Raw genomic sequence first — 18,320 nt, 5'->3', positions numbered from 1 at the left:
CTGGGTCCCCATTGGGGGGTCCTTGGTCTTTGACACACACCCCAGGAATCCTATGATAGGCCGGAATAGAGCCAGGCCATCTCATTGTTAACTATCCAAAACGTTGAGGTTCAGGCAAGAGATACACTCTCTTCATAGTCTTTCCTGCCCCACAGATTCCTGGCCTGGTTTCCCTGTTATGATCTTAATATGCCCATGTGCTCCTGGTTTCCAGTTTCAGTTCTCGCCCAATAAACTTATAGGGTGACTCCCTTTCAGTCTGTGTAGGTACAAATTCCAAAACTTCTCGGATAGGGCCTAAGGACCCATTGGCTTCTCCTCTCTCCAGCTTTCCAAACTTCCCGTTCCATAAAGCATGTTCCATCTGCCCCCCCCCCCAACACACAAACAACCCAACTTTGTCTTTCCATTAAAAAAAAAAAAAATCCTGTCAGATCAATCCAAAGGACTATTTCCCACATCTTCTATTTCCTAGATATTACTAGGATGGAGGTTGTCTCTGCCTTCTTAGATTCAACAGCGGAGACCTACATATTAGCAGCTGTAAGGCCGATTAAAGGGGAGAGTGTATTTTACAGGTTGTATTTTACAGGTTTAGCAAGACTCCGAATAAGGGAAAACCCAACCGGCTAGGTCTGGGGGCCTATAAGGCATTTCAACAAAAGGCAATAATGCGTTGTGGGAAAGCAACTAAATGGTAGAAATTTGGGCTTCCAGGGGAAAACTAAGGGAGATAAGGGCTATTTCTGTAACATTTCTACAAACTCCAATTGCGGCTGCTTACAGAGACATCTGTCTCTTCCTCAGAAATGAAAATATTTACAAATGGGAAATTTTTGTGTTGCAAATATCTCTCATGTAACACAGTAAAGGAAGTTCCGGCTACCTTTACAAGGAGAAACTTAAAACGGTCTGCTTTTGTACAGAAAAGGAGCGCAGCCAATTCCCCTTTCTCTCTCTTTTTTTAAAACATTGACTTCAGCTAAAGTCATCTTTCCGCCGCCCCAGTGGTATATTTTGGAGTGCGGATCCCTCTTGCTAGCCATTATCTTCGTCCGCACTTTTGTTCTCTTTTGAGTATCCTCTCTTTCTAGTTTGCAAACAACCCGAGGGCAGAAACTACACCTGGTTTTGCTCATCCCCACGCCCACCCAGTTCCCCAGCATATGCTATGTGGGAAGCTTACATAAATATATCTGATCTCTGCGGGACGCCCCCCCGCTTCCCCATCCCTTTTGTCACCAAGAAGACGGAAAAAGCTCTCAGACTCCCAAAAGGAAGCATCTTTATGTTCCCATCATGACTCGTTGAACCCTTGGGGGCGTGGAAGGATCTCATGAGATCCGGATCTGTGTTAGCAACCCAGGGAGAGAAGCTGAGACCACCCATCTCCCCTGTCACAGACTGGGTGGTGGGAGGAGAAATGGGCTCGCGGGGCAGAAAGTGAAGCGATCCCGCAAAGACATCGCCCGCGTCTTCACGAGCTCCGCATGCTCTCTTCCCGAGACCGCGGGGACTTCGGGCCGGAGCTGCCCCGCACGACCCGGCCTGGTCCCCGCACGTCCGGGGCTGGTCCCCGCAGCCGCGGAAGGAAGGACGCCGGTCCCGGCCCGGCCTCGCGCGCCCCCACGCCCCCGCGCGAGCCGCCGGCGGAAGTGCAGCGGCGTGCACTTCCGGGTGTTGTCTGGCCGCCGCCGCCGCCGCCGCTGCCGCGCGTCTCGGGTCTCCCGGCCACCGCCCGGGTCCTGGAGCCAGGAGCGACGTCACCGCCATGGCGGGCATCAAAGGTGGGCCTGGGCCGCGGGCCGCGGGGCCGGGGCCGTAGGGATGGGGCGGGCCGGCGTGGGGACCACCCAGCCCGGCTCCTCCGGCGGTAGCGCTCCGCCCCTGGACCAGAACCGGGTAACCCGGCCACCGACGCGGTCTGCGGGGCTTTGCACCCAGAGACATTGAGGGCTGCGATCGGGAGGGATGCCCGGCACGGCAAACCAGTGTGGTTTCCCACCCGAGGCACGAACGCGCCTGTCTCCCAAACCCGGGCTCTGCATCCACTCCCGGGATCGCGGTGCACCGGCTTTCCCTGCCTCTAAATCGAATGCATCTTTGGTGTTTGTAAGGTGCAGCAGAGCCCGGATGCTAACCCAGAGAGCTCCTGGCTTCCTTTCCCCCACAAGTGCACGTTGACACTTTGTAGTTGTGATTTTTTAAAAAAAAAGAAAGAAAGGAAAGAAAAAATGTAACGAACACCTTGATGAGAGACGGGATGTTGCATTCTTTCGTTTCTCGGTAGTCTTGCCTCTGGGGTTAGAAGCAAAGTTTTGTATTTACTTATCAGCGGATCACTTTGATTTCTTGACCCGTTTTGTAGAAGAGATAACCTAGTTGGAAGTAAAAACAGTTGGATAGTGGTGCCTCCACCTCGCTGGTAAGGGCGACTTTGGTTGAGCTTTTTCCCTGGTTCACGTTTTTCTGGTGTCTTGTTTATTTTCGGTGCCTAAAAATTTTTTTGTTTCTCGTATAGAACCTTGTCATCTGAGCAACCAGGACACTTTCAGATCTCTTTTTGATCTCCTTTTCAGACCCTTTCAAGCCCTAACGTGGATGGAAGTTACTGTAAAGTGCTGTCCTTTTTAGGACGTTGCCTGCGTTCCTCTCCCCCCTGCGGTGTCGTTAATGAGGGACTCTTTAAAAAAGAAAAGAGCTTTATGGTTCTCCAAATCTGGGAGATGTTAATCCTGGTGACAGTGGCTGGGGGTGTGTGTGTAATTTTACTTTTTAAAGATTTCAGTGGCTTTTAAAGTTACAGGTTGCTTATCACGATATTTCTTCCTGTTGGCTTTTAGATTGCCCTTAAATAAGGAGTATTGCTGTAAAGACCATTACATATTTCTTGAGCCACTTGCCTGCTACTTTGTGATACATTATATTTTCTGCTAACTCCCAGGCTGGGGAACTTGACCCCTTCACCTCTGTCTTTGTAGTCCATCTTTAGAGAATTTTTGCTAATTGGGCTGTTCTATCCCTGGCCCAGAGGCTTTGAAAGTAGAAACCACACTCCTCTCAGTTTCATTTTCCAAATGTTGCATCAGTCAATTACTGTATGAATCCTTACTTTACTGGTGTGTCACTTAAGACACCATTGATATAAAATAAGCTGCCTAGCTGCCAGTGTCATAAGACTGAAGAGACGGTACTGGTTTGGGGAGCACTGTGGAGCAGTTTGTTTACTTGTGTCAGCTTTTTTCTGCGATGACTTAAAAGATGAAATGTCACGTGCAGATGGCTTTGAACATCTTTTAAAAACTGAGTATTGACTGCATGGAAATAGAACCCTAGGGTATCTCCATTCCCCAAACACTTCTACAGGGCTTGCTTTTTCATATGTGAGTACTTGAAAGAAATTGGATCTTGTATAAATAAACGCATCAGTAATTTAATGGGCTGGAGAGATGGCTCAGCAGTTAACAGAAGAGGCGAGCTCAGATCCAAGATCCGAGCATTCTCACCCAGCAGCTCACAAAAGCTTGTACCTCCAGCTCAGTAGGTACCTCATCGACCCACATACAGACACACACCTCCATAGTAAAGTAAGGATTTTAAAATAAGAATTCTCTTATAGTATTGATACAGTGGCTGTAATAAAAACTCAAGTTTTAAATGTGTTTCAATGCCAGAACCTTATCTTTTGGTTTCTTGTTTTTTTTTTTTTTTTAAGTATTTTAAGTTAACTTGTATTATTAAACTTTTGTATTTGCTTTTTTGAGTGTTGTGCAGTCCAGGCTAACTTGGAACCCACATTCAACTTGCCTCAGCCTTCTTACTAGGATACACTCAATCTCTCTCTCTCTCTCCTTTCTCATTTGTGTTGTTGTTGTTGTTTGATACAGGGCCTCTGTGTATTCCTGACTATCCTGGAACTCACTCTATAGACCAAGCTGGCCCTCAAACTCACCTGCCTCTGCCTCTCTGCCTCCTCTCTGCCTCTCTGCCTCTCTGCCTCTGCCCCTGCCTCCCTCTGGCAGTCTTTCTCATTTATAAAAGGAAGAACCTAGTTAAATAAAGGTAACTAGTTAGTGGGCAGTAGGGGACACTCCACCCCCAGGCTATGTTCATTCTTTGTTACTGAGTGTTTTAGCTGGGGCACGGATGTCCCAAGGCGAACAGGAATGTTTGGGAAGAAAAGATGTTTGGGAAGCAATTTAGAATTGCAACTCTGGTGACAGAGCAAGGCGCAGCTGAAGGCCCGGCACACACTTGCACCTCTCCCTGCATTCCTTGACTATCGTCCAGTTGCTGCCTCATCAGAGTCACCCTGTCAGTAACCTACCTTCCGACCCCTCACCCTACCTGCTTATGGTCATCACTGGACATTTGTTCTTAAAGTCTTTAACTTTAAGTCTTTAACTTCATGTTTACTGAGCAAACAGAATGTTCCATCTCACTTTCTCAGCAAGTCCTTTGCTAAGTGTTTATTGAGCACCTACTGTATGGCAGGCCCTACACAAAATCCAGAGGATACGAAAGTCATTCTTAAAGGGAGACCATAAGTAAGGTCCATGGACATAAATCATGTTGTGAGAACAGAAGGCAATTCAGAAAGTGAAAGTGCTGGGGGAGCAGGCTGAAGGCGCCCCAGGAGGGCCCACCACAGCCTCACCAGTGATGAAGCCTGATTGCTTACAAGATGGTTTGTTTGCCTGCTTGCTTGTTTTTGAGACAGGGTCTCAAGTAGCCCAGGCTAGCCTTAAACTCTAGTTCAGTATATAGCCAAAGCTGGCCTTAAACTCCCGATCCTCCCTGCTTCCACCTCCCAACTGCTAGAATTCCCAGAGTGCACTGCCACACCCCGTCCTCGTCGATTATTTTATGGGCTAGCAAGATGCCCCATCAGCTTGTGCACACAGATAGCATACAGTAAATAAAATGTAATAACTTTAAAGAGCTGTTTCATTCTCCCACTAGAGCACCGTAAAGGTTAAAAGCTTTGATTTTCTTTCCTCCCCGTTGCTTTGTCTTCAGTAGCAGGACCCACATGACACACATTCAGCACTCAGTGTATGTGTTGTGTAAATAAATAAATACAACAAGTGGGGGTTGACTCCAGAGCCTCAAGCACTGTCCCCCTGAGCTGGTCCCTAGCCCCTCCGTGACAGTAGTAACTACAGTGGCAGAAGTGGTACCTGGCCGGGCCTGGTGGCGCAGGCCTTTAATCCCAGCACACGGGAGGCAGAGGCAGGCGGATTTCTGAGTTCGAGGCCAGCCTGGTCTACCAAGTGAGTTCCAGGACAGCCAGGGCTACACAGAGAAACCCTGTCTCGAAAAACAAAAACAAACAAACAAACAAATAAAAAGAAGTGGTGCCTGAGTTGACATCTGAAGAGAAAGAGTCCTAGCTGGAAGAGAGACAGAGCGGGGCAGGAACACTGGAGCTTGAGGGAGCCAGTGAGATCCCTGCTGGGTCCCCGGTCTCTGCTGTGTGTTTGACTTCAGTCAGTAATTTCCAGATGAATGAAAAACTGAGGTAGGGTGACAAACGTACACAGAAGCCCTGTAGGTGATGCAGCTGCTGGCTTCCAGAGTAGGAAAGAGGGCACTGTAGGATGTCACAACTATTGCCTGTGCGGCAGAGTCGAGGGCTGGCTGTAGACAGGACCTCGAGGGACAGGAGGGAAGCTTCGTGTTCTCCTGTGGTTACAGCATCCCCTGCAAGCCTCAAGTGCTCTGTTTGCTCTTTGAAATGAAATAAACATTCCCTTGACTTCCCCCCACTGTTCCTGGAAACATCAACTCTAATGACGCTAAGAACCAAGCACGCTGTGTTCTTGGTGGCCTGACTGACTCTTGCTGTATCCAGCACTCCGGCTGACACCGGGCTTGTCATGACACTGTCGGTGGCCATCTTGTCAATAGTAGTGGGCAACGTCTGACTCCTGCGCCACTAATTTTGGTTTCTGTGCTGTAGTGTTTTGTTTTGTTTTGTTTTGTTTTGTTTTGTTTTGTTTTGTTTTAACCTGGTACATTTTAGATCCTCACATACCTTTGGGTTTTAACTTTTCTGTTAAGGTTAGACCATAGCAGGTTTTTTTTAAAGCCGGCGAAGTGGCTCGGTGAGTAAGGAAACATGGTGCTTACTGCTATCTAAGCCTGACGACCCAGGCTCAGCCCCCTGAACCCACATGGGGGAAGAAAGCATCTCCTGCAAGCCATGATGCTCTGACCTCCTCCTGCACACACCCGAAATTAATACATCTAAATCATAAATGTAACAAATCTCACCAACAAGGCTGTGTGGAAGTCGAACTGACCACGTTTCTTTCGGTTGTTATCTATCTAGATCATTGAGTATATACATAATAAAGTTGTTTCTCAGTTTGAAGTACACCAGTCATGTCTGGGGAGCTTCCGAGGTGAACCTCACAGTAGAAGGCGTCTTCCTTCTGTGCTGTGGTAAGACACCAGACTGCAGATCGCCTAGAATTTAGGGAATCGGGAACAAAGCCACCGTGTCTCTGTAAACTGTTGAAAGACTAACAATGACTACAGGCAGATCGATACTGTGAAGTCTCTTTCATTTCCTTAAAAAACAATAACAAGGCAGGCATGGTGGCATATACCACAGAGGCAGGTTGGGTATCTGTGAGTTTGAGGCCAACCTGATCTACATAGCAAAGTCCAGCTACATGGTGAGACCCTGTCTAAAAATAGTTAAAACAAACAAAATAGCCATATCATAAATAAACCACACATGGTCTCAGGCAGTTTTCCGTTTAGTTTTGTGTTTTTGAGTTTCTGTTTCCGTGGGGCTTTTCTGCCCCCTCTCCCTTCCCCTCTCCTTGGGAATATTGAGTGGTATTGTGCACTGGTCCTGGAGGTCGGAAGACAATTTAGAGTGATTTTCTCCTGTCACTTCTATATGGATTCCAGGAATTGAAGTGGCCTTGGGTTGTCAAATTAGTGCTTGATTCGTGTATAGACTAAATACAGTGTTTGGGCGGGGGTGGGGTGGGGGGGGACACTCACTCTCTGTGCCCTAATAGTTTTGAGAAATGGAACCAGTAATTGGTGTGTGTTAGCAGTGGGACAAGACTGATGGACAGGTTAAGAGTTTCCTAGTGGGAGTGATTGGGTGTGGTGAGCTTGTGGCTTTCCTAGGATTTAGGAATATTTGACCGTACATAATGATACTTGGGATGCAGAGCACATGTTCCAGACAAGGTTTCACTGTGTATCCCTGGCTAGCCTGGAACTCCCTGTGTAGACCAGAGAAGCACCTGCCCCTGCCTCCCTAGAGATGGGATTAAAGGCGCACAACCCCAGGCCTGGCTGACATCCCACATTTCAGAGCCTTTCCGGGGATTAAGGAGGCTGTTCAACCTCTAATGCATGTTATGGGGATGCCTTAGAAACTAATTCTGAAACTGGGTAGTTGGCAGTTTTGAAGGCAGCTCACATTTTGATTTGCGTTTTTGAGATTGTGTTTTACCCTGTTGCTCAGACTGATCTTTAGTTTGTATTAACCCTCCTGCCTCGGTCTCTCGAGGGCTAAGATTAACAGGCATGAGCTGCTACTCCCAGTGGGGGGTGAACAGAGACGGCACTATGGCGGCCTGACTGATTGATCTCTGGGGCTTTTGCTTGTTTTGCAGCTTTAATTAGTTTGTCCTTTGGAGGAGCCATCGGGCTGATGTTCCTGATGCTTGGATGTGCCCTTCCGATATACAAGTACGTCATTTCCTTTTCTTTTTGAATGTTTAAAGGTAAAATTCTTCTACTAAGGTTTTTAACTTGCTCTGTTTTCTACTATACAAGAAATGCAGAGAAATGTTAATTTACCAACACAGTCCTTTTCCGAAGATCATCACTTAAAGTTGATTTGTAAAGACACTAGAATGCTCAGGCAGAGAGCTTTTTGGCTGTGACCTGCTTCTGTAGTGACCTGGTGGCAGAAACTCAGCCCTGCTGCCGGTCGATGATCCACCAACAAAACTACAGCATCCTCTGCGGAAGGAAACACTGGCAGCCTCTGAGCCCAGCTGTGGGCGGTTGCTTCCGTAAAATGGGGAGAACTTTCTTTTGGGGGGGGGGGCGTTGGTTTTTTTCGAGACAGGGTTTCTCTGTGTAGCCCTGGATGTCCTGGAGCTCACTTTGTAGACCAGGCTGGCCTCGAACTCAGAAATCCGCCTGCCTCTGCCTCCCGAGTGCTGGGATTAAAGGCGTGCACCACCACACCCGGCTTGGGGGAGAACTTTCTACTGAGACATTGTCTCACTGGGTAGCCCAGGCTGGCCTCACACACAATCACCTCGCTCCAGCCTCTCAAGTTCTAGAATCCCAGGGATTCGTCACTGTGCCCAGTATAGAAAACTTTTTAAATTGGTATTGAAGGAACTTAGTTTTCATAAGACAAATGAGTAGAAGTGGCGCACAAGTTGCAGAGAGAATTGTGCCGCTGATAAGCACGTGAAAACGCACTGAATCCCACTCCACACCACCTGAAATCCACTGGTGAAGATAAAGGAGGTGGGCGGGCACTGCTGGGTGCCCGCAGGCGGGGACTAAGTCAGGCAGGGTTTAGAAAGGAAGGAGTTGGCCATTTCTTGGAACCAGTTTGCCTGTATCCTGTAGTTCCTCGACCCGGCCCTCCTGTTCTTAGAAATCCTCGCACAAATCCACTTACAAATGCTTGCAATGATACACGTAGTTGGGTAAGAACATCGCTGTTCACAGTCACCGAGTGAATAGCGAAATGGAAATAATAGCCAAATATGTAATATTTTATATGTAATATATATTATAGCAAAGATGGAAAACTGATGATGACATCATAAATGCCCAACCAAAGCTAAATTATGCGGCAAGAGATGGTGTAGTGAATAGAGTACTTGCAATAGAGCCATGAGGACCTGAGTTCAAATCTCAAGACCCCGTGTCATGAAAAATGAGAACAAAAAGGAAAAGAATCTTTAAAAAAAAAAAAGAAAGAAAGAAAAAGAAAACATAACAGATAGCTCTAGCAAGTCTCCACTGTATACGTAATTAAGCTTGTCAACCTAAAAGACCATTCATTTCTTGTAAGTTTTTTAATAGTGTTGAAACCATGACAGGGATACGGACAGACCTTCCCTGTCCCCTTCACACAGCTTCCTCCGCTGCACTTGCCAGAGCCAGCACGTGACGTTGGCACAGCCCGGTTACCGACAGACTAGAAACTTTGGTTTTCAATACTGTCTTCTGTTACGTCCTATACCTAGACTTCAATAAGAGCAATTACGGGTGCTCTTAACATGCCGAGAAGGCAGGATGTAAAGGCTTTTGTGTAAATAGTCTTCTTATATGCTAAAGCAAATTTTTTTGCGAAAGGGGCCTCAATTTATAAAGCATTTTGTCAGTAGCCATTTTTAATATTGTGCCATAATTGAACACAGGATGAACCGCTACGCTTCTTACATGAGCTCGAGGCTGTTTCCAGGCGCAGCTTGTTTGTTTCCATGTAATAGTCCTGTTGGAAGGTGACACTGTTGACCGCACCACCGCTGACTCTGCTCTCTCTTCCAGCCAATACTGGCCCCTCTTCGTTCTCTTCTTTTACATCCTCTCGCCCATCCCATACTGCATAGCCAGAAGACTAGTGGACGACACGGACGCCATGAGCAACGCTTGCAAGGAGCTGGCCATATTCCTCACCACGGGCATCGTCGTCTCGGCTTTTGGACTCCCTGTTGTGTTTGCCAGAGCACATCTGGTGAGTCGCCACACTCTGCGAACACTTTTATACCAGGCTGTCCATTCTTTTCTTTTCTGTGTTGTTATGTGAAAGAGAGGTGAGCGACATTAGGATGGAGAGGACGGATTAAAAGCTCAGCTCTCCATCCATTCTTGCTGTCAGGCTGAAACTGTTGGAGGACAGGGTCCGCAGCAGAAAGGGCACAGTAACTGCGCTGTGCATCCTTGGGCCTGCTTGTCCTATAAAACCTAAACCAGCGGTTCTCAGCCTTCCTAGTGCTGGGACCCTTTAACACAGTTCCTTATGTTGTGGTGACCCCGACCATAAAAATAGTTTGTTGTTGCTACTTCATAGCTGTAATTTTGTTTATGATAATTATAATGTAGATATCTGATACGTAGGGCATCTGATGTGCCACCTGGTTGAGCTCCACTGACCTAAAGCATAGATGTGTGAGACATTTATCCTCTGAGACTGGGAGAGTGTGAAAGAGGAGAAAGGGCAGACTTGTGCCCAGAATCACCATCAGCTCTGGAAAGGTGGGGAGAAGGGCTGAGACGAGCCACACGTCAAGTGGGGTTCAGGCACTTGCTCCCTCTGCCCCTGGCAGAGAAAGCACAGGTATGTCTCCCTCACAGGTACTTATAGAGTTCGACTTCTGCTTCGAACAAGATTTTAGACTCCCTAAGCGAAACTTCCTTTGTAAGCAGTAATTACAGAATCCCATGTGGTGCTGGGGACACAGGGGCAGGGTGCATCCTAGACACACAGGACCCTGGGCTGGGCCCTCAGGACTGCCGAGAGAGCCAAAGGAAGCGACAATGGCCATTCTTCAATCTGAGCTTGTTCTGGAGTGATTTATCACCTCCTGCGATCAATCAATGGCAAATAAAAACACATACAGGGTGTGGAGTGTTGTACTGTGGAGGTCACCCCAAGCCACATTGCTTGAGATGGCGATTGACTGATGCGCAGAGCATTGATCTGCTGCTCCTCATTGCCTTTGCAGCGCATGCCTGCTGACCGTGTCTCTCTTCCTGCTGTAGATCGAGTGGGGAGCTTGCGCACTTGTTCTCACGGGAAACACAGTCATCTTCGCGACTATTCTAGGCTTCTTCCTGGTCTTCGGGAGCAATGACGACTTCAGCTGGCAGCAGTGGTGAGGAGCCGCTGAACTGTAATCACATGGACGTCTGTCGTCTGCCGGCCATCCGTCCGTCCTTCCGTGCACAGGAGAGGGGGCTGTGATGCTGAGCTGTTGGCGAGCCTCTGGGGTGTCCTGGTTGCTTCCTTCTCACTGTTGTACGCCTCCTGTTTCCACGGGGACTTGCTGAAGATTAAAAGGATTTTCTCATTTGGAAAAGCTTGGCTGGCTTCCCACTTCTCTAGACTATGTTTTCCATGGTGTCCTGCTGAATCTAAAATCCTTACATGTTTTCCCTGTTCAGTTGTTTTAAAATCAGTATGCAATGTTACCCATTTTTAAGATGTAATAGCCATTTGCATTGGTTTAGGAATTCAGAACTTCTGGCTGTATTATGGGCTAAAGTACATATTTTCTCTAAAAATCAGTTAATCTCCATTATAAAAAAAAGTATCCATGAGTAAGTTTTCACTCAGTCAGGATGGCATCACTCCAGGTGAATGCAACCTTCAGAGCGTTGACATACCTTATCTACTATTTACTCAGTGAAAGATAGCTGCATTTATACCTCAGGGGGGCCGACTGATACCGCCCATGCCCTCCAGAAGGGTTGCTGGTTTTACTAGTGGACAGGTGTTTTGTGAATTGAAAATTATTTTGTGGAATTGCTATAAAAGAGTGCTTTTCTCCTCAACCGTTAGAAGAATTTGTGTTAGACTTTAAGGTACAAGTGTAAAAAAACACTTTCGGGGATCCAGTTTATATCCGTGTTTGTTATGGTCAAAGCAAGCGAGTAGCTCTGTGGGAAGAAGTGGCATTGGCTTTCCACTGTCTGCGTGCTGTTTCCATCCTTAGCGACAGGTCTGAGCTCTGTCACCTCTCACGGTTTGGAGGGCGAAAGGGACATGCATGGGACAGTTGTGTGTTTGCAGTGTAGATACTCAGAAACTTCCCTCTGCTTCCTCCTTTTAACTTATTTTGTACATTGTATATATTAAGTGAAAGAACTTTTCAAATATAGTTTAATAACGTTTAGAAATGTTTGACTACTAGGAAACCAATCACTATGCCATACATGCAGAGTGCCCCTCCCCCACAAGGCCTTGACGTGATTCACAAGTGACTTGTTAGTCTTGCAGGTAATCCAGGAACGTGCAGTTGTAGGACTTAGACCACGGTAAGAGTAGGCTCCCAACCTTACAGAGTATGTACTTGAAAAACACTTAAGGCAGGTTTGCTGTAAACCTCTCAGCTGTCCGGGGTTCGGTTTCATCGTGATGGGTCTGCTGTCGTGAGTAAGGTATTTATTGTATGAATTCATACAGAGTAGCCAAATCCAGCTGTGTCACAGCTTCAAACACAGCCCTGCCCAAAATCTTCCCAGTGACCAGGCATGGCCAAATCAGAGTGGTCATTTGCATCTTCAGTTCTCAGTCCTTTACCCACGAGCTGATTATGAAAATGTTCTCATTGACCCAGCAGTATTTTTTGTGAGAACACTTGTATGTTTCTCCAGTGTGCTTATATAAAAAGAAGTGTTCTGCCTTTAGCCGAAAAATGAGTAACCATGACAACTGTCTTTTGTTGTTCTTTTTTTTTCCTACAGTTTATTTCTCAAAAAAACTAAAAAAAAAAAAAAAAAAAAAGGGAACATGCACCACGTTTGTTCAGCTTTTACTAAAGATGCCTAAAGCCGCAGGTTTTATTTTGTTTCTGTTTGCCCTAACCCATGTTTTATTACTTTGATGGTGAGGTTGGAAGCGTTATGAAATGTCCAAATGCGGCCATGCTGTTTGTGGGTTAGACCAGAAGTAGCTTGTTGAGTAATGATGACAGAGACTCGCCGGCAGTGTACGCCTGATCAGAACCCTGTCTGGGATCGGGATGGAGCGGGAGGTTCTATCTCTGGTCCTCCCTGCCCTCTGCTCCTTGACAAGCGAAGTGCTGAGCGCTTGGCCGTAGACTCCTTTCTACCAGCTGCATATTCTTTCTGGATACTAACTAATCTTAGCAGCAGCAGCATTGCGTGTCTGACTGCGGACACTGGCTTGCCAATCCCATCTCGGTTTTCTAGGCTAGCTACTTAAGAGTATTTTCATGAGTATGCGCCAACACGTTGTTGTCCTACCGTGGAGAAAGAGAGAGAGAAAACTTTTGATGACGAAACAATAAAGATTTTAAATATCCATTTTAGCGTGTGGGTGTTTTCATAATAAAAGTTCAGCGGCGGAAGTGCACTGAGCGTTTAAGAATGGGACACTGAGCTAGACGGGGTGACGAACGCCCATCGTCTCGGGACGTGAGACAGAGGCAAGAGAATCAAGACTATATGGGGCTGCATGAGACCCTGTCTAAAGAATCACAACTAGGAATGTGCTAGAAAGCACTAGCAAATCAAGCCTGCAGGAGGAAAGTGAAACCATGGTAACCATACAGCGCTGAGACTCTGATCGTGAATGGTGACGCATGGGCCTGTACCGGGCCGTTATCTACAGTGAGTTCCAAGAGACTCAGATCATCTTGCCAAGTGCAGGTTACGGCTGGCTGGCCTGTGCTTAAGACCCCAGGGTGCTTTGTGGAGACGACTATTGGTGCGACGTTCAAGTTCCTAACCACCTGACTTTACTCTCAGGGACCCCCCAGAGATTAAACCAACTCCTCCAAGTTGTCCCCTGAGCTCCACACCCCTGCTGTGGTGCACAGATAGGTTCGCGCCCACAAAAATTAATTTAAAAAAAAAAAATCACAGGCCAACAGAATGGCACAGCTAGTAAAGACTGACAAGCCGAGGTCAATCCGCAAGACCAACATGGCGGCTGTGAACTGGGGGCCGGAGAGATGGCTCAGAGGTTAGGAGCACTTACTGCTCTTGCAGAGGACTTGGGTTCAGTTGCCGGCATCCATTTGATGGTTCATAATCATTCATACAATCTGTAAAAACAGCTCCCACCCCCTCTCTCGCTCCCGTGCGATCCGGCATGCAAGCAACGTACATGTAACTGCAGGCAAAACTCATAAACCTTAGACAAAGAATTTAAGGGAGATAACCAACTCTCAAGCTATCTTCTGATTTCCAAACGTTTGCTATTACAAGTATAACCCCACATACAGCAATAATAAAATTTGAAAAGAATTCATTTCCCATTTTTAAATGGCCATAGCCTGTATTTGGGGAGAGATTATGTTTCTGGCACCTTAAAATTAACTCTACCACTCCTTAATTAAATTGGTGCCTAAGTTGATAGTGTATACTTTGAAAGGGTAAAACACTGTTGGGGAAACCGGTGTGATCAAATGCTCTGACTCGGCTACATAACACTGCACACATCCTGGTGCCACCCATGAATTTGTGTCTCTCACCTCCCGTGCAAGCAAACAGCCTTGTGAACAGTGTGCTTCCTGCTGAAAAGGGCTCTTACAAATGTAGTCCTTAACTGTCCAGATAATCTAAGACCGTCAGCAGTAAGAGGAAGCTGCGAACACCAGCAGAAGCCTGTAATTACTCTTCCTACTCTTTAAGAAGGAGGAGATAGATCTGTGCTTGTCCCTCACAGACCTTAATTTCTGGCTCATTAAGCATCTCCTCACCATTTGCTTTTAGTTACAAAGTGTTCAGCGTTGAAGGTTTAGTTTTTCCAGTGACATTAGTGTGTGTGTGTGTGTGTGTGTGTGTGCATGTATGTGTGTGTGTGTGTGTGTGTGTGTGTGTGTGTGTGTTCGTGTGTGCCACGATGTCTTAAGTGGAGACCAGAAGACAACTTGGAAGAGTTGGTCTCTCCTTTCACCATGAGGGTGCCAGGGATTGAACTCCGGCCATCGGGCATGGTAGCGGGCATTCCCATTGGCTCGATGGCCGTGAAGTTTATAACTTTTAATTTTTCTTGAGAGTATTTATTTTAATCACACTCGCAGGTATGTCAATGTGAGGGGTTGGGGTGTGCCCATGAGTGTGGCTGCCTGCAGAGGCCCGAAGAAGGTATCAGATTCCCTGGACCTGGAGTTCTGAGGTGTTAGGGGAGCTGAGAATTGAACTGGGTCCTCTTCAAGAAGTCTTCAGTCTTAGCTGCTGAGCCCATCTGTCCCAGACTCTAAAGTAGTTTTGTTTTGGTTTTGGTTTTGGTTTTGGTTTTGGTTTTGGTTTTGGTTTTGGTTTTGGTTTGTTGTTTCTGTTGTACTGGGAATTGAACCCATAGCCTTATGCTTTTGCTAAGCAAGTACTCTGCCACTGAGGTAAGTCCCAAGTCCACTGAAATTTATCAGTATGAGAAAATGACTGCCCTGTTTTGCTTCTAGACTCTTGAAGATGGATTGAAACTATCCTTGGGTTTAGAACCACATAATCTAGGTTTTTTTTTTTTTAAGTTCCATGGAAATATTGGGTTAGAATAAAATCCATACATGAGAGGTCAAGTCCACAAAGCCTTTCTTTTTCAGTTAACATTGGGTTCTTGTTTGTCTTTAGTTGCCACACGACTGATGGGTGAGACACTAATCTTGGGAGTCAGTAGCATAGTTCATGCCGAGAGGGAGATACTTTGTTCCAGCTTGGAGCAGTAGAAGCTGTCACGTAGGATGAAGTAGGAATGAACAGTCCTGAGTGCTTCCGTGAACTGGCTGTTGTTCGGAGATTTATCTATTTCTATTGTCTGTGTACAGCTGTTCTGCCTGTGTGTCCCTCTGTATACCATGTGTCTTGTGCCTGGGAGGGCCAGAAGAGACTGTCAGATCCCCCTGAAACTGAAGTTGCAGACGATTGTGAACCCCTATGTGGGTGCTGGGAACTGAATTCGGGTCCTTTTCAAGAACAGCATGTTTGTTTGTTTGTTTTTGAGACAGAGTCTCTGTATGTATCCCCACTGTCCTATAACAACACATGTCGAATCTCCCTCACAAGTGCTGGAGTTAACAGCCTGCACCAGCATGGCACAGAGCCATCTCTCCAGCCCACCCTGCGACCGTTAAGAACATTGCTCTTTAATAATTGAGTTATAGTGTGCTTAGCATTTAATGTGGAAGCATGATTCTCGTGGAAGATGACCACTGCATAATGTCATGAAAATGTAGATGTGGCATAAAATAATCATAGATTTCTCAACTGCCTCCCCCCAAATAGAACAGATGTTAAAGATCTAAGTCACTTTTAAAAAACTGTCTTCAGTTAAAACAGCCTCCTGGGATTACATTAAGTAGACTGGCTTTTGTCATGGTCTGACCATCTACGAGAAGCTCAGTCAGTAGAGAGTTTACTGTATTTTCATGAACTTGGGTGGACACCCAGAACCCACATAAAAACCCAGGTAGCCTGTGAGTGCCAGGACTTAAGAGGCAGATCCCAGCACGGGCTAGCCAGCCTGGTCAAAACTGAATTCCAAGTTCAAGAGACTCTCATCCCAAAAAATAAGGTAGAAAGAGAGTGATTGAGGAAGAAACCTGACATAGACCTGTGGCCTCTATGTGCCCGAGCACCCACACACAAACATGTATCACAAACATGGACGCATAACAGGCACACATACAAAGCATCTTTGAGAGCTAGTTACTAGCAGTGAGAACGGAGGACACTGGAGAGGGTTGTGTTATTGAGCCATACATCCTATTAGAACTGGCATTTGTCACCAATATAAATGGAAGAGTAATTCCTTTCAAGTCTATTGCTCAGAACAGTAATTGCAAAGGAGTCTTCAAAAAACCTTTTAAGCATGGGGTTGTTAATGTCTGTAATCCCAGGACTGGGAAGGCTTCGGCAGGAAGATTCCAAATCTGAGGACAGCCTGAATTACATAGACCCTCAAGAAAACCAATTCAGCAAATAAATTCATAAATTAAAGCACATAATGTAGTAAGGACTTCTGGCTTCTTTAAAAACATAGAAATGTTATGGGAATATGTTTTTGTTTTAATCCCAAGTGTGGGTTATGGAGCTGCTTCAGATTTTCCACAGCAGCTGACTGTGGTTTGCCTCGTGCTCTGGCAGGGGCATGATTTTGCCAGCTGCAGATAGGTTCTACAAGCGTGTGATGTCTGGAATTCTAGGGACTCTTGGGAGTGTATAATAAATGCAAGAACCAGAGAGGGGGGGCAACCACTGCTGCTTGCTGACCACAAGATCAAGATTGCCACAAAGAACTTGCCACACCTAATCAGCAGGAAGTAATGTAACAATATTGCTACCCCCTCTCCCCCTCTAGCCTTCTTTCTCTCTGAGCTCATGTTGGTAGGGATTGGGGTGGAGATGGGTGGTAGAAATATCCCAAGTCTGGTTACAACATACTTTCCCATGGTAAATGACAATCTAATGAGATGTAAGATAAGAGATCCCAAAGTAGATGAACGTATGCCAGCTTCTTTCTGTCTGTGTAAAGAGAGAAATACAGAGACTCACAAGAGGGAGGATTTGAGAAACAGAGGTGATGGCAGGACAGGTTACAAGCCACCACCAGCAAGAGGACTTGGAATTGCAGGTGTCCCGGATGTCCCGGGTGTCCCCGATGTCCCAGGTGTCCCCGATGTCCCAGGTGTCCCCAGGTGTCCCGGAGCAGAGTTCTACTGTTGGCTCTTCAGCTTCCTAGGGCTCACAGGCGACAGAGGCAGCAGCACAGGGAGAGCAACTTCTTGCCTGGTTCCTGGCCTCTGCATCCCGAACACTGTGGAGATGTGAGGCAGGGTTAGGTGCAGCCTGTGTCTAAGGGGTCCCCAGACCTGCTGATAAGTTGGGTAAAAGGCAGACAAATCAAGGATGACTGTCACTTGTCCCATTGTCTAGTTAAGAAGGCAAGTAGCTGTGAAAAAAATGTAACTATAAACTATAACCATCACAGCCAGGCGGTGGTGGCGCACGCCTTTAATCCCAGCACTTGGGAGGCAAAGGAAGGTGGATTTCTGAGATCAAGGCCAGCCTGGTCCACAGAGTGAGTTCCAGGACAGCCAGGGCTACACCGAGAAACCCTGTCTAGAAAATAAATAAATAAATAAATAAATAAATAAATAAATAAATAAATATTTTATATATACATGCATACACACATACACACACACACACACACATACACACACACACACACACACACACACACAACCATCACATGTCCAAACCCCATCTATCACCTACAGATGCTATAGGCTGCCTAGCTACAGACTTTCACCAGACAGAGCAACGCTCTTAACTGATGCTTTTACCTTTTATTTATTACTGTGTGTGTGTGTGTGTGTGTGTGTGTGTGTGTGTGTGTGTGTGTGTGTACCACAGCACTTATGTGTAAGCCAAAGGAGCACTTTAGGGAGTCACTTCTCTGTTTCTAACTTGAGCTGTGCTCTAGAATCAGACTCCTTACCCCCTTTCTTCCTCTCTTCTCTTCCTCCTCCTCTGTTCCCCCCTCCTCTTTCTCTTCCTCCTCCTCTGTTCCCCCTCCTCTTTCTCTTCCTCCTCCTCTGTTCCCCCTCCTCTTTCTCTTC

The 18,320-nt window shown here is 46.5% G+C and overlaps 1 protein-coding gene across 1 annotated transcript; it reads left to right on the top strand.

Moving 5' to 3' along the window:
- The first annotated feature begins 1,660 nt into the window (after nucleotides 1–1,660).
- On the top strand, nucleotides 1,661–13,056 carry Leprotl1 (leptin receptor overlapping transcript like 1). Its single transcript, XM_021219020.1, has 4 exons — nucleotides 1,661–1,787; nucleotides 7,647–7,722; nucleotides 9,556–9,742; nucleotides 10,771–13,056. Exons 1-4 carry the CDS (start codon nucleotides 1,772–1,774, stop codon nucleotides 10,885–10,887), a joined length of 396 nt encoding a protein of 131 aa, XP_021074679.1. The 5' UTR covers nucleotides 1,661–1,771; the 3' UTR covers nucleotides 10,888–13,056.
- Nucleotides 13,057–18,320: the final 5,264 nt, after the last annotated feature.

Source organism: Mus pahari, chromosome 19, assembly GCF_900095145.1.
Source record: "Mus pahari chromosome 19, PAHARI_EIJ_v1.1, whole genome shotgun sequence".
NCBI lineage: Eukaryota > Metazoa > Chordata > Mammalia > Rodentia > Muridae > Mus > Mus pahari.
Note: the sequence above shows the minus strand (reverse complement) of the source record. Positions and strands in the feature narration are given on the sequence as shown.

Excerpts from the sequence above, each read along its gene's own strand:
- Leprotl1 (XM_021219020.1), top strand. Across the intron at positions 7,723-9,555 it reads TGTGCCCTTCCGATATACAA|CCAATACTGGCCCCTCTTCG; the intron begins GTACGTCATTTC and ends TCTCTCTTCCAG. Across the intron at positions 9,743-10,770 it reads TGTTTGCCAGAGCACATCTG|ATCGAGTGGGGAGCTTGCGC; the intron begins GTGAGTCGCCAC and ends TTCCTGCTGTAG.